The sequence below is a fragment of the Temnothorax longispinosus genome, chromosome 8, assembly GCF_030848805.1.
Source record: "Temnothorax longispinosus isolate EJ_2023e chromosome 8, Tlon_JGU_v1, whole genome shotgun sequence".
Taxonomy (NCBI): domain Eukaryota; kingdom Metazoa; phylum Arthropoda; class Insecta; order Hymenoptera; family Formicidae; genus Temnothorax; species Temnothorax longispinosus.
In genome coordinates, this window is record NC_092365.1 from 9,692,099 (window position 1) to 9,704,598 (window position 12,500).

Consider the following 12,500-nt stretch of genomic DNA (forward strand, 5'->3'; position numbering starts at 1 on the left):
TTTTGTAGTACTTCTTAAATTCATGTAGAATTTAATAGATTCTGGCAATTATATTTTATAGTTTTTTGTAGTACTTTTATTTTTTTTTAAATTTTGTAGAAATATTTCCGCCAGGGCGCACGCACGCACGCACGCATACACTCAGAAATGAGTGTAGAGGACGAGGGGTAAGAAGTGTGAGGTGAGGTTATACATCTGTCACCATCTGTCACTATCATAGCAAATGTGTTGTTCAGGATTTATACTACGTTTACGCGAGCGTTACTTCTGTAGTAACTTACGATAATTCCTTCGCGTAAACGGGATTTTGTAGTAACTTACGATAATTTACTCCGCGTAAACGAGTGATATATTGTAAGTTACTACAGAAGTAACGCTCGCGTAAACGTAGTAATAGTAAATGTATCAATACAGTAAATGTTTATACTTACTAGTTATTAGTCAATGTATGCACATACATATTGATAATATAATATAAATGTATAGCAGAAAAATTATACATTCAAAATTATACAGAGAGAGAGAAGGGGGAGGGGGAGTAAGAAATGTGTGTTGAGATTAGAAGAACACAGAGAATGCAGTAGAGGGTGAGGAAAGGGAGGATAGATAGATAAATAGATAATAGATATGTTACAGTACCACGAAAGGGTGCGAGGAGGGGAGGAATGGCCATTCCCGAAGGGATGGATCCCTTCGGGAATGGCCATTCCTCCCCTCTCTCGCCCGGGGGCGGGCGTGCGATCGAAGCTACAGCGCGCCCCTGCGCAAGCAACTCCGGAGGGGGGATGGCGGATGGGGCGGTGTCCCCCCTATCCGCCACAGTTAGGGATTTGACCAACCAGGTCAGGCACGAGGGGGCCCAGGACGTTATACATTCTGTGATTCCCGGGGCCTCCTCACATAATAGACCGAGAGCTGGCTACGAAAATACCAACGTCATTTGTTTAAGGAAATTTTCAACCTCAAACGATTGTGGCAATGTTGCAAATTAAGAAAGCGCAAGTCTGGCTGCTGGCCGGTGGTGCGTTTAGCGGGGGCGTACGCCCTTAGCTGTAAAATATCGAGGATGAAAAACGTCATATGTGTACGGCTAAAAATTTTTTTGCTTATTGTATACGTGTTTAATAATCTGTATATGAAATGACAGACAAAAATCTCGGGTCTAACACCGTACCAAACGTCGCCGAAAATCTCAGTATCTATGGAATGTACTGTAAATTGCCGGCAGCAACAATTAATTTTATCACTTAAATTTTTTTAGCATTAAATTTAAAATGTTCTCTGCTAATAACAATAATATTTAAGAACATTTTTTACGGGAGAAGGGGCACACAAAAATTTCGGTTCTAAAACCTTGACAGACTTCGACAAACAAATCGTAGGATATAAATGTTCAACTTTTTTTACATATGTTTTAAATTTGAAATGTTCTGTTAATAAAAATAATAAATTCTTTTTATGTTTTATTATAGAAATGGAAAATTTTAATTTTATTTTATATTTAAGTCAAAAAATGGTTGTACATACATGCGTTGGCACGCTGACTGTTACGGCAGGAACTGGTCTAGACTCGCCGGCTCGCGTAAAACAAATGATACACGCGGGGGTGGTCTTGCACGGCGCATATATTCCGCGCGAAACACGTGTCTTGATAAGTCTATATTACATCGCTTTCTATAAATTCTGTATACCTACTCGTGAAGAATAGCTTCTATGTGTGTATTTCATCGCCCCGGTAAAGAGCTGTTTGTCGGAGTCTGTCAAGGTTTTAGAACCAAAATTTTTGTGTGCCCCTCTCCCCGTAAAAAATGTTCGTAAATATTATTGTTATTAGCAGAGAACATTTTAAATTTAATGCTCAAAAAATTTAAGTAATAAAATTAATTGTTGCTGCCGGCAATTTACAGTACATTCCATATAGATACTGAGATTTTCGGCGACGTCTGGCACGGTGTTAGACCCGAGATTTTTGTCTGTCATTTCATATACAGATTATTAAACACGTATACAATAAGCAAAAAAATTTTTAGCCTTACACATATGACGTTTTTCATCCTCGATATTTTACGCTAAACGCACCACCGGCCAGCAGCCAGACTTGCGCTTTCTTAATTTGCAACATTGCCACAATCGTTTGAGGTTGAAAATTTCCTTAAACAAATGACGTTGGTATTTTCGTAGCCAGCTCTCGGTCTATAAGTGCCAAGAGGAACACCCGGGGGGGTTTTAGTCGGTAAGAGTCTGGCATAACCGCCCGCCCCTCCCTGGGAGCGGGGGTATCCTATGAGGATTTTCCCTCGTTACCAAAAAAAAAGATGTGTTACAGTAAATGTATTAATTTCGTAAATGCATACAGTTACTAATCAATGTATGCACATACATATTGATAATATAATATAAATGTGTAGCAGAAAAATTATACATTCACATATTTACTGTAACATATACACTTACTAGTCAATGTGTGCACTTAAATATTGATAATACAATATACATATAAGTATAACCGAAAAATTATGTATTTACATATTTACTGTTACATATACATTTACTAATCAATGTATGCACATATATATTGATAATACACAAGATAATACAATATGTAAGTATAGCAGAAAAACTATGCATTTATACATTTACTATAACATTTATAATAATTTTTCTGCTATATTCATACACTATATTATCAATATGTATGTGCACACATTATTAGTAAGTGTATATGTTACAATAAATTCATTAAATGCATACACTTTACTAGTTAATATATGCACATACACACGGGGACACAAATGCCTTCTCACTTGAAATTGCACGCGAATCGGAGCATATAGAGCGCGTGCTCCGTCTCTAGATATTCGTTTATCATGACTGTAAGAGTATCCGCACAAGACTCTCATATAGTAATGCAACGTAACGTAACGTGGGTCAATGCACAAGAAACGTATCAGTTACGGCGTTATACGTATACGAGAGTCTTGTGCGGAGGCTTTTAATTACTCGGCAAAGTTGTCCCAATATATATTTTAAGAATATTTTATAATATATTTCAAATACATAAATAATTAATTAATAATATAATATTAGGGTATATTAATTAATAATATAATATCAGAGAAAGTTACGTTTGAAAAGTAATTCGTTACCGTAATTCGTTACTCATTAAAAAAGTAACTCATCGTTACCGTATATAACTCGTTATTCTTATTGAAAGAAGTAACTTGTTACCGTTACTCGTTAGTCATTGAAAAAAGTAACTTATCGTTACCGTTACTCGTTACCTATTGGAAAAAGTAACTTATTATCGTTATTGTTATTCAAGAAGTGATGAGTCGTTACAAGTTTCATAAAATTTTAATATATTTAAACATTATAACAAAGATAACGCTCTCAATAACGATAAATAAACAAAACAAGGTAGAAATCCGAGGGACCTTTCTGTTGTGTCACTGCACCGGTTGGAGGGACATGAGTTTGATTGGGACAACGTTTTAATTTTGGATTGTGAAAGATCTTATTTAAGGAGAAGCATTTCGGAGATGTTTTATATTAAGCGCCAAAACAACGGCATTAACTTACAGAAGGACACGGCGGGACAGTAACGATTACATGCCTGTTATTGAGGGACTTCCCCACACTGTTAATTTCTTTTTTCACTTTGTTTTATTTATGCCATTCCGATGTCTCATGATATTTCGTCATTGTAACTCTTGCGCTCGTCCGGATAAGGACGTTTAACGTTCAGAAGTATTACGCCGAGAGATGGTGTCTTATATCTTATCAATTTGACTGTCAGGTAACTCTTGCGATCACTTTTTAAGATATGACAATATATTTTTGTTTAATTTATTTCTTCGTATGGAATTAAGGTAACAGTCACGTTGAGGATACGAGATCCACACTCTCATAATCGGAGAGCGGAATAACTACATTTTTTACTACTTGTAACCACTGCATTTCACTCGATCAGCTATATGTACTGAGGAGGGTCCAAACCAAGGACCGAAACGTTTACTTTATTATATATATATTTTATTTTATTTGTAATATTTTATTACTGTCGCCCGTCCATCGTCGCGAACGAGCTCTCATTTGCCTTGTTTTGTTTATTTAAACATTATATTTTGACGTAGAACTACGTCTTTGTCGACAGTAAGTAGGGGGTAACATTGGAAGCACAGATGCAACGAAAACATGTCACACTTTGAACGTTTATATCTTTGAAACTAATAATCGTAGAGTAATGATTAATACGTCATTAGATAGCTTATATAGTCCCATTTCCTCTTGAAAGTTTCAAAAGTCTCAAAAAGCTTCCCAAATGAGGAAGCCAAACAATTATATTTTAATTTTGTATACTTTATACATGTTTTTATATTTACATTAAACAGATAGAGACAGAATAATTGGATTACATGAAAAAAAGACCATAAAAGAATCAAAGAATTTTCTGAGATATTTCAAATTTTGTCAATGATATTTTTTAAATATAAAATATGAAATATTTTGGGTAATTATGTACCTATTATAGTAATACGGACCACCCTCCGATGACTTTGACCTTGACATATGTTGTCAAGGTCACCCTCCTGAGTGACCTTCGGAAGGTTTTAGCCGTTGCTCGTTATTCGTTAAAAAGTTATTAACAAAAAAAAGTTTGAAAAATATAGCAGCTATTTTGAGTATTGGAAGGCATAAATGACTAATAAAAAAGTCGAAATAGTTCACGCATACACTTTCCACGCAAAACGAGGTGCCACATGGGTTCGTGGCGTGCTTTACGAGCTCGTTTAAGTAAGAGAAAATTGAAATCGATAGGTGCGATATATCGAGAAATCGCTATCTCGTTTCTCCACATCTGGGGATAGACTCTGAAGTCCCATGACAGGTATTTTCTGCGTTAGCGAGTAATCGCGTAACCCAGTTAGAAGCGTTTCGCATTTTCTGTTGCACATATTCACGCTTCTGATTGTACGTGCCATAGGACTGCACCCGGGCCTGAAGTAGAATGAGGTAGAAGACGTCAAAGCAGGTTATGTTGCTTCTCTAATATCTAGTAAGACTCTACTTCTTATTAACAGTAGAAATAATTTAGGACGTTGCTATAATAAGTTATATGATTAGCTGCGTTCAACAGAACGAAGAGTTTAATGATCATTGATTATTGCCTATGATTGGTGTGATGTATATACGTTAACGCGACATAACAGTGTGGACCGCGCGAGAGTGGCCCACGTGTGTTTCACGTGTTGCCCGTGTGTACCTCGTCGTGAGCCTGGATCGCACTGGCGAGTGGCGCGGCGTGGCTAGCGCTCAGTCCTTTCTTATAAGTAGTCAGCACAAGTGTAACAATCGCGTATCAATAAAGTGCGTATACTACAGTTGGAATATACTTTTAAGGACGTTCTCTCGTCCTTATACTAGAGAAAATCGATTTTCTTAGGATTTTCTTGAAACTGTGAATATACGTTAATTTAGGTGTGTTTTATGCGTGGTATAAATTTCAATACCTCTTCCGGTATAAAAAATAAAGATACTGAGCCTCAAAGTTTCAAAAAAAAATTTTTTAATTTAATTTTTTTGTTTTGGCATTTTTTCCTTATAGAACTCGACGAGAGGAGCAACTTTGGTCCTCTTGGCCAACCTCGTATCTCTTACCGTTTGGCCTGGAAAACCTTTTCATTAGTAAAAGTTGAAATTTTGAGGCTCAGTATCTTGATTTTTTATACCGGAAGAGGTACTGAAATTTATACCACGCATAAAGCACACCTAAATTAACGTATATTCACAGTTTCAAGAAAATCCTAAGAAAATCGATATTCTCTAGTATAAGAACGAGAGAACGTCCTTAAATCCATATTGCCTATTCTAGACCTGAGGATGATCCTACTTGTGGCTTATCCTAGTGAGTAGTGTAGACGGATAAAATCATTGATTATCCATGATTGTTACCGTCTACACTATACTCACTAGAATGAGCCACAAGTAGGATCATCTTCAGGTCTAGAATGGGCATATAATAAATCTAGAAATATATTTCAATGGTGATCCTCTTATATAACCTTTGGCTTAGTTTCTAACTGTCTCCCTTAAGGACGTTCTCCGGTGGCAGTTGTGCTCAACTCAGACACACGGAGTAATGATATGGTTGACAACTACTTCCGTGCGCAAAAGTCTGAAACTCGTCTAGCCGCGCAGCTTTACTCGATCTGGCAAATTTTTGTTCCCTTTCCATTTCTCCAATACCAATCATAAATGAGTACGTTCTACTTGTTTATTGAGCATTCTAAAAGTAAATAATAATGAATCATAAAGAAAAAAGATTAAATAACTTGATTTAAATAACGTTCCCCATAAGATCTTGACGTTCTCTACTTAACCTATATGTCGCAGCGGTAGCAACGTTGCCAAGTCTCGCAGTGATCTCTCCCTCTTCCTGCCTCCGAGCAGACGAAAATTATGTCCGATAGTGTTCTTTAGACGACTATTTCTCAAAAATAAATACCGCTTGCTATATCGAACTTTATTGTCACACGTTACTAATAATATGAGGCATCTTATACTATTTTTTTAAAAAAATTCTAAGAAAACTGTACTTATTATTCATTAAAATGTCCGTGTCGAGAGAGCTCAAAATAGGGATCCCGTGTTAAAAATCGGAACTTTGAAGCTGAATATCTCGAATTTTAGTACCGCAAGGGGCATTGAATAAAACGCCTACGTATAAAACGCGTTTAATTAAAAATATACTGAAAGTTTAAAAAAATTTCTAAGAAAACGATTTTGCCGGTGAACGTCCTTAAGGCCTGTTGGTCCAAGTTCTCGGACCGAGGAAAAGTTACTGAAGCTTGGATCGTGGACACACTGAACTTGGATGCAAAACCACAAAACTGGTATCAGTTTGCAGAGTGAGTTTAATCGAAGATTACATAGTTAATCGACGTTGGGGAAAAACTGGCCCTTTATATTCTTTTTGAATACAAAAACCGGGAGAGGGAGAAGATGAACTTGGAGCTGAGGAAGAGAGGCATTGTGGATATATAAATCTCACGGAAACGCTAAAAAGGGATTGGATAACATTCAGAAATAACTTTATCAGGAAGATAGAAAAAATACGTAGTTTGACAAAAAACAGAGAGAAGAAAGCAAAGAACTAGAGCTATACCAAACTATAAGACTAAATTACACATAGTATAAGAGACCTGTGCTACATAACCTTGGGATAAGTTGAAAGCACCTATTATTCCTCAACCAAAAAAAACTTCCAAAAAAAATTTGTATGTATATATTGTGACGTTGCACCGTGTGCTCGTCACATTGTACCTGCCAACCCCAAACTTTTGTGTTGCGCGCGTACTGCCTAGTTATTAGTTTCAGGAGGAAGCGGCCGTGAGGCCCCAAATTCGGCAGAGTGGCGCCATCCGCCGGCACGGCGAAGCGCCCCAGTCTAGGAGCACAGTATAGTAGCGCAACTCTCCCGATTTCAGCGTGGATGAAAATGAACTGCACATGCGCGTGCGAGGTATGTAACCAATCAGAGCACTGATATTCTATCTCACTTCTGCTCACTTCCTCTCTGTATTTTCGCTCTCTGTCAGCACCGTTGAGATGCTCCATGCAGTACATTTAAATGGCCGTTCAGTAGAAAGTGGCGGCAACGGACATCTGATGTGATCTGATGCGAGAAATAATAAAGTGATAAAGTGGTGAAGTGTGAGAAGTCCTCAGTGAATAGTGTACAGGTGTTTAGTAAACGGTGCAAGAAAACCGAGAACAAATTATTTTCCTTACGGAGAATAGTTAATCTGTACAAAAATTGTACAGATTCTCGATTCTCTTATAAAGGAAAAGCACTTTGGTCTTAGCTTTATTGTTGCAGGTATTTGTGAAGAAATCTTGAGATAAAATCTGGAAGAAAAAAATAGCCCATCAATCAAGCGCGTGGTGTGTTGTTCGGGAATGCAATAAAAATATTGTGGAAAAACAACATTTTTTTTGGTTTCCAAAGGAACATGAAAGGTATAATAATTTTATTTCATTTATTATTATTTTTTAAAACAAGTATAAATTTACATATTATAAAATACTATTTTGATATTTCTAAATGTATGTATATTATTATGTGCATGCATATGTATATATTATTACAATATTTCTTTACATTTACAAATTTGAATAATATTTATAGATGGTTGCAATGGATACGTGCTTGTGAAAGATTAGATTTGAAAGCAATGGGTGCAGAATATGGCCATCGCAATTACCGATTGTGCCACTTACATTTTGAAGAAAAGTGGTACAAGATAAGTAAGAGTAGAGCTCATCTTCAACCAGATGCTGTACCAACAATATTTTTTGGAAGAAAGTAAGCCCATACACATCTTATAATGTATAATCTTTTCTATTCTAAATAATGTGGTTTTTTATATTCAATAGTATATTGTATATTAAACAATATCAAACAATATTTTTGATAATATACACATTAATTAATGATATTGCACATAATTTATAGCAATGCATGTATTACAACATCAGCAAATGAAAAGATGGATGAAGAGCTACCTGAAGAAGAAAATCTTTATATTTTACAACAAGGGGAAACAAATAGGTACTTAAATATCTGAAAATGTATTTATCTTTCTATTATAGATAGTATTTTGTTCTTATAATTAACTTTTTTTAGACATTCTTTATTTAGCAATGAAAAGTAATATTACATTAAAATGGTATGTTTCAGTGACTTACAGTCGAAATCATTCCCGCCTACAGAGCAGATGCCAAAATGTGATAAAGATGTCCATATTGCTAAGCCGTAAGTATTTGTATTTACATTATATACATACATATGTATTTTTATAATATATTATTTCTTTTATACAGTTTTTTATAATCAGTCTGTAGATTTTGATTTAAACTTACAACTTATTACATTCCATTTTATGTTTCTTTTCTTTTAAAAATTGCATTCTGCATTTAATATAACAAGACATAAATAATATTACGTGAGAGTAATTGTATTTATAAAAACATTTGTCTTATTTTAACATGTCTGCATATACATATAAGAAATACATGCATATATATAAGATAATTTTAAATAAATAAGGTTATCAATACCATCTCTATTTAATTATAATATTCAAATATAAGTTTTTCAAGATTTTATAATAAATATTTGGTTTATTTTATTTTTATATTTTTTCGTTATTGACATTTCTAAAATTGTAATTAATACTTCAACTTTCTTTCTAGAATATTAGGTTCGCCAGTACATATAAATAACAACTTCAAAAAATTACTCGATCCCACTGGCCATTACTTCTTTATTCTTCCTCTTCACAACGTTTCAGCCTCAATCAGGCCCTTTTCAAGTGAGATGTTATACATTATACATCAAGCAACAACCAAATCACGTGTCGCCAGACGCCGCGTCCAAACCACATCGTGCGCATGCCAAAACTAAAAACGAATATGTCAAACGAATATGTCAAAAATATCAAAAATATATAAGAACCAGAAGGAATGTCAGAATTAAAACGTAGAAGCTTACATAATTGTTGCATCGAAGGAGTGAGATTGTAAAACTCGCGAACATCGCTAGCGTAACCGTGAAGAAACTTATTTTCTCCACACGGTCCGCAACGTGCCATATTCAAAGTCGCACTGGCACAAAACATACACAATGACAAATTACATTACAATTAAGTCGTGTTCCCAAAATACTGCAGAACAAGCTAAGATCAAACAAGTTACCGTGTTCTGAAAGGATATAAAAACAAACCGAAATCCTATATACAGCCTCGATGACTCGATCGTATATTGCAGGCAAATTTTCCGTGTCTTTTTGGAGGTTGACCGCATCTTTGCACTTCTTGATGAAAAACACTTCAGAAATCTCCCTTTTTTTGAAATATCTTTCCTTGTGCAGAACTTTCAGATTGAGCCAATCGAAATCGTGACATCGCGCGAGGCGATGTTTCGTAACGACCGAATGGTTATTGTCGTGCCTTTTGATGTCATTTCGATGTTGATTTACACGTGTCTCTAGATGCCTCTTAAGGTCTATCCAGACAAACTTGCGTAGGTGCATAACCATATGCATAAAGAAACGGATTAGTCTACTTTCTTATGCACATGCATATGGACCAATCAAATCTCTTATGCTTATGTTTATGCGCTATGCAAGTTTGTCTGGATAGACCTTTAGTCTGTCCAATATAACATGAACTGCAGTTTACGCAATCAATTTACTTTATACCGTTAATCGTCCTCGGATCATTCTTCATGCTGAACTTAGTTCTTGGTGTCTTGAGCGGAGAGTTTGCAAAAGAGAGAGAGAAGGTGGAGAACCGGCAGACCTTCCTGAAGTTGCGAAGACAGCAGCAGCTTGAGCGCGAACTGAATTGTTATCTCAATTGGATCTGCAAAGCAGAGGAGGTGATACTAGCCGAAGAGAGGACCACGGAAGAGGAGAAAATGCACATATTAGAAGTAAGAAGAAAAGCAGCGGCAAAGAAGAAAAAGCTAAAGAATCTTGGCAAGAGCAAAAGCACCGACACGGAGGAGGAGGAGGAGGGCGAAAACGACCAGGACGATGGGTTCTCGAGAGCCTCCTACTTCAAGTCGAAGGTGAAGAAACACGAGGCCGAAACGTTGTGAAGAGGAAGAATAAAGAAGTAATGGCCAGTGGGGTCGAGTAATTTTTTGAAGTTGTTTCTTTCTAGAGTTTTACTATCTGTTTTTTGCTATAATATATGTGTATATGTTATGTATAGGAGCACGTCCAGCAGCACACGCTCAATAAGAAGAGAAGAAAGTCCGCGGAAGAAAAAATTGCAACAACGCATTGTACGATTACAAGGGAAAGTAAAAACACTGGACGAAAGAAACAGACGGCTTCAGAAGAAAGTGAAGATTTTAACTATAAGGAAGAAGAAAGCAGAAAAAGAGAAGCTTAAGGACCATGAGATTCTACGTCAATTAGGCTGTAAGTTTTTTTCTCCAACTTTCACACGATTGTTATCTGCTCAAATTGATGCGCAAATTAAAAGCAAACGTGGAAGACGGTATAGTTCCGAATTTAAACAATTTGCTTTAGGTATATACTTTCTAAGTCCGTGATGTTATAAAAAACTTCAAAAAGAATTAGCATTACCTGCCATACGCAGTCTACATAAGTTTACACAAACGTGGCAAATTAAACCCGGTATAAATGATAAAATTTTTGATGTGTTAGCTGTAAAGTTAAATTCATTGCCACTATTAAAACGTCATTGCATTTTGTGCATAGATGAAATGAGTCTACAAGCTCATTTATTTTACAATGTTTCACAAGATGAAATAATTGGTTTTCAAGATACCGGTAATGATCAGAAAGAACCGTTACCTGCAAAAAGTGTTTTAGTTATTATGGCACGTAGCATTGAAGGTAATTGGAAACTTCCCCTTTGCTTTTGTTTTGTCGAGAATGCATGTAAATTTAATGTATTGAAACCTATTCTATTTGATGTTATACGTAAATTACAACATTGCGGTGCTACTGTGCATGCTTTAATTTCGGACATGGGATCTAACTTTACACAACTATCCCGAGAAGTAGGTATTTCTGTACAAAATTCAATCTTTTTAGTTGACGGACATGAGGTACTATATATGTATATTAGATACTCCGCATTTAATGAAAAGAACTCATGATAATTTGTTGAAACATAATATACAATTTAGAAATAACAAAGTTGCTTTATGGGATGATATTATTGAATTTTATAACAGAGACAGTAAACAGTGGATAAAATTGGCCCCAAAGTTAACTCAAAAGCATATCGAGCCAAGTAATTTTGATAAAATGAGAGTACCATACGCTGTTCAAGTTCTCAGTAATCGTATGTGTGCAGGTATGTGCACTTACTTGTCCTTGGGCCTTCTTCCAAGCGCAGCAGTTGGAACAATAGATTTTATCGACCATTTTGATAAATTATTCGATATTTTAAATTCTTCCACTTTAAATAGTCCAAAGGAATATGCGCAAGTATTTACAGGAAGCAAAAAACAAATTGAATTTTTAGAAGAAATGTTATGTTTTTTAAAAACTATTAATGTAATTAATGAGAAAGGATTTCGTGTAAAAGTTCAATGCTTCGAATGTTGGCAAATAACTATCAACAGCATGATGCAACTTTGGAAAAAATTAAAATGTCATAATTTTCCACATATTCGGACACAAAGAATCAATCAAGATTGTTTAGAAAATTTCTTTGGCTGTGTTAGACAACAAGGCGGTAATTGTGTAAATCCGACACCAATACAATTTAGTCGTGCCTTTAAAAAATTATTTAGTATGAAGATGTTACAACATTCAGATACGCAAAATTGTGCTGCAGATAATGATCGCATGTTAAGTTTAGTTGGTGTGACAGGTTCGAATCCGTCTACTTCCTCAGAATTTATATTCCATCTACGGCACGTGTAATTTTAGATATTCCCAATCACGATTATCA

General features: G+C 35.6%; 1 protein-coding gene across 1 annotated transcript; it reads left to right on the top strand.

Annotated features, from left to right (window-relative positions):
* The first annotated feature begins 10,287 nt into the window (after window positions 1-10,287).
* On the top strand, window positions 10,288-10,662 carry LOC139818257 (voltage-dependent calcium channel type A subunit alpha-1-like). The gene has a single exon (XM_071786874.1). The coding sequence runs from the start codon at window positions 10,288-10,290 to the stop codon at window positions 10,660-10,662; it is 375 nt and encodes a 124-aa protein (XP_071642975.1).
* The last annotated feature ends 1,838 nt before the right edge of the window (window positions 10,663-12,500 follow it).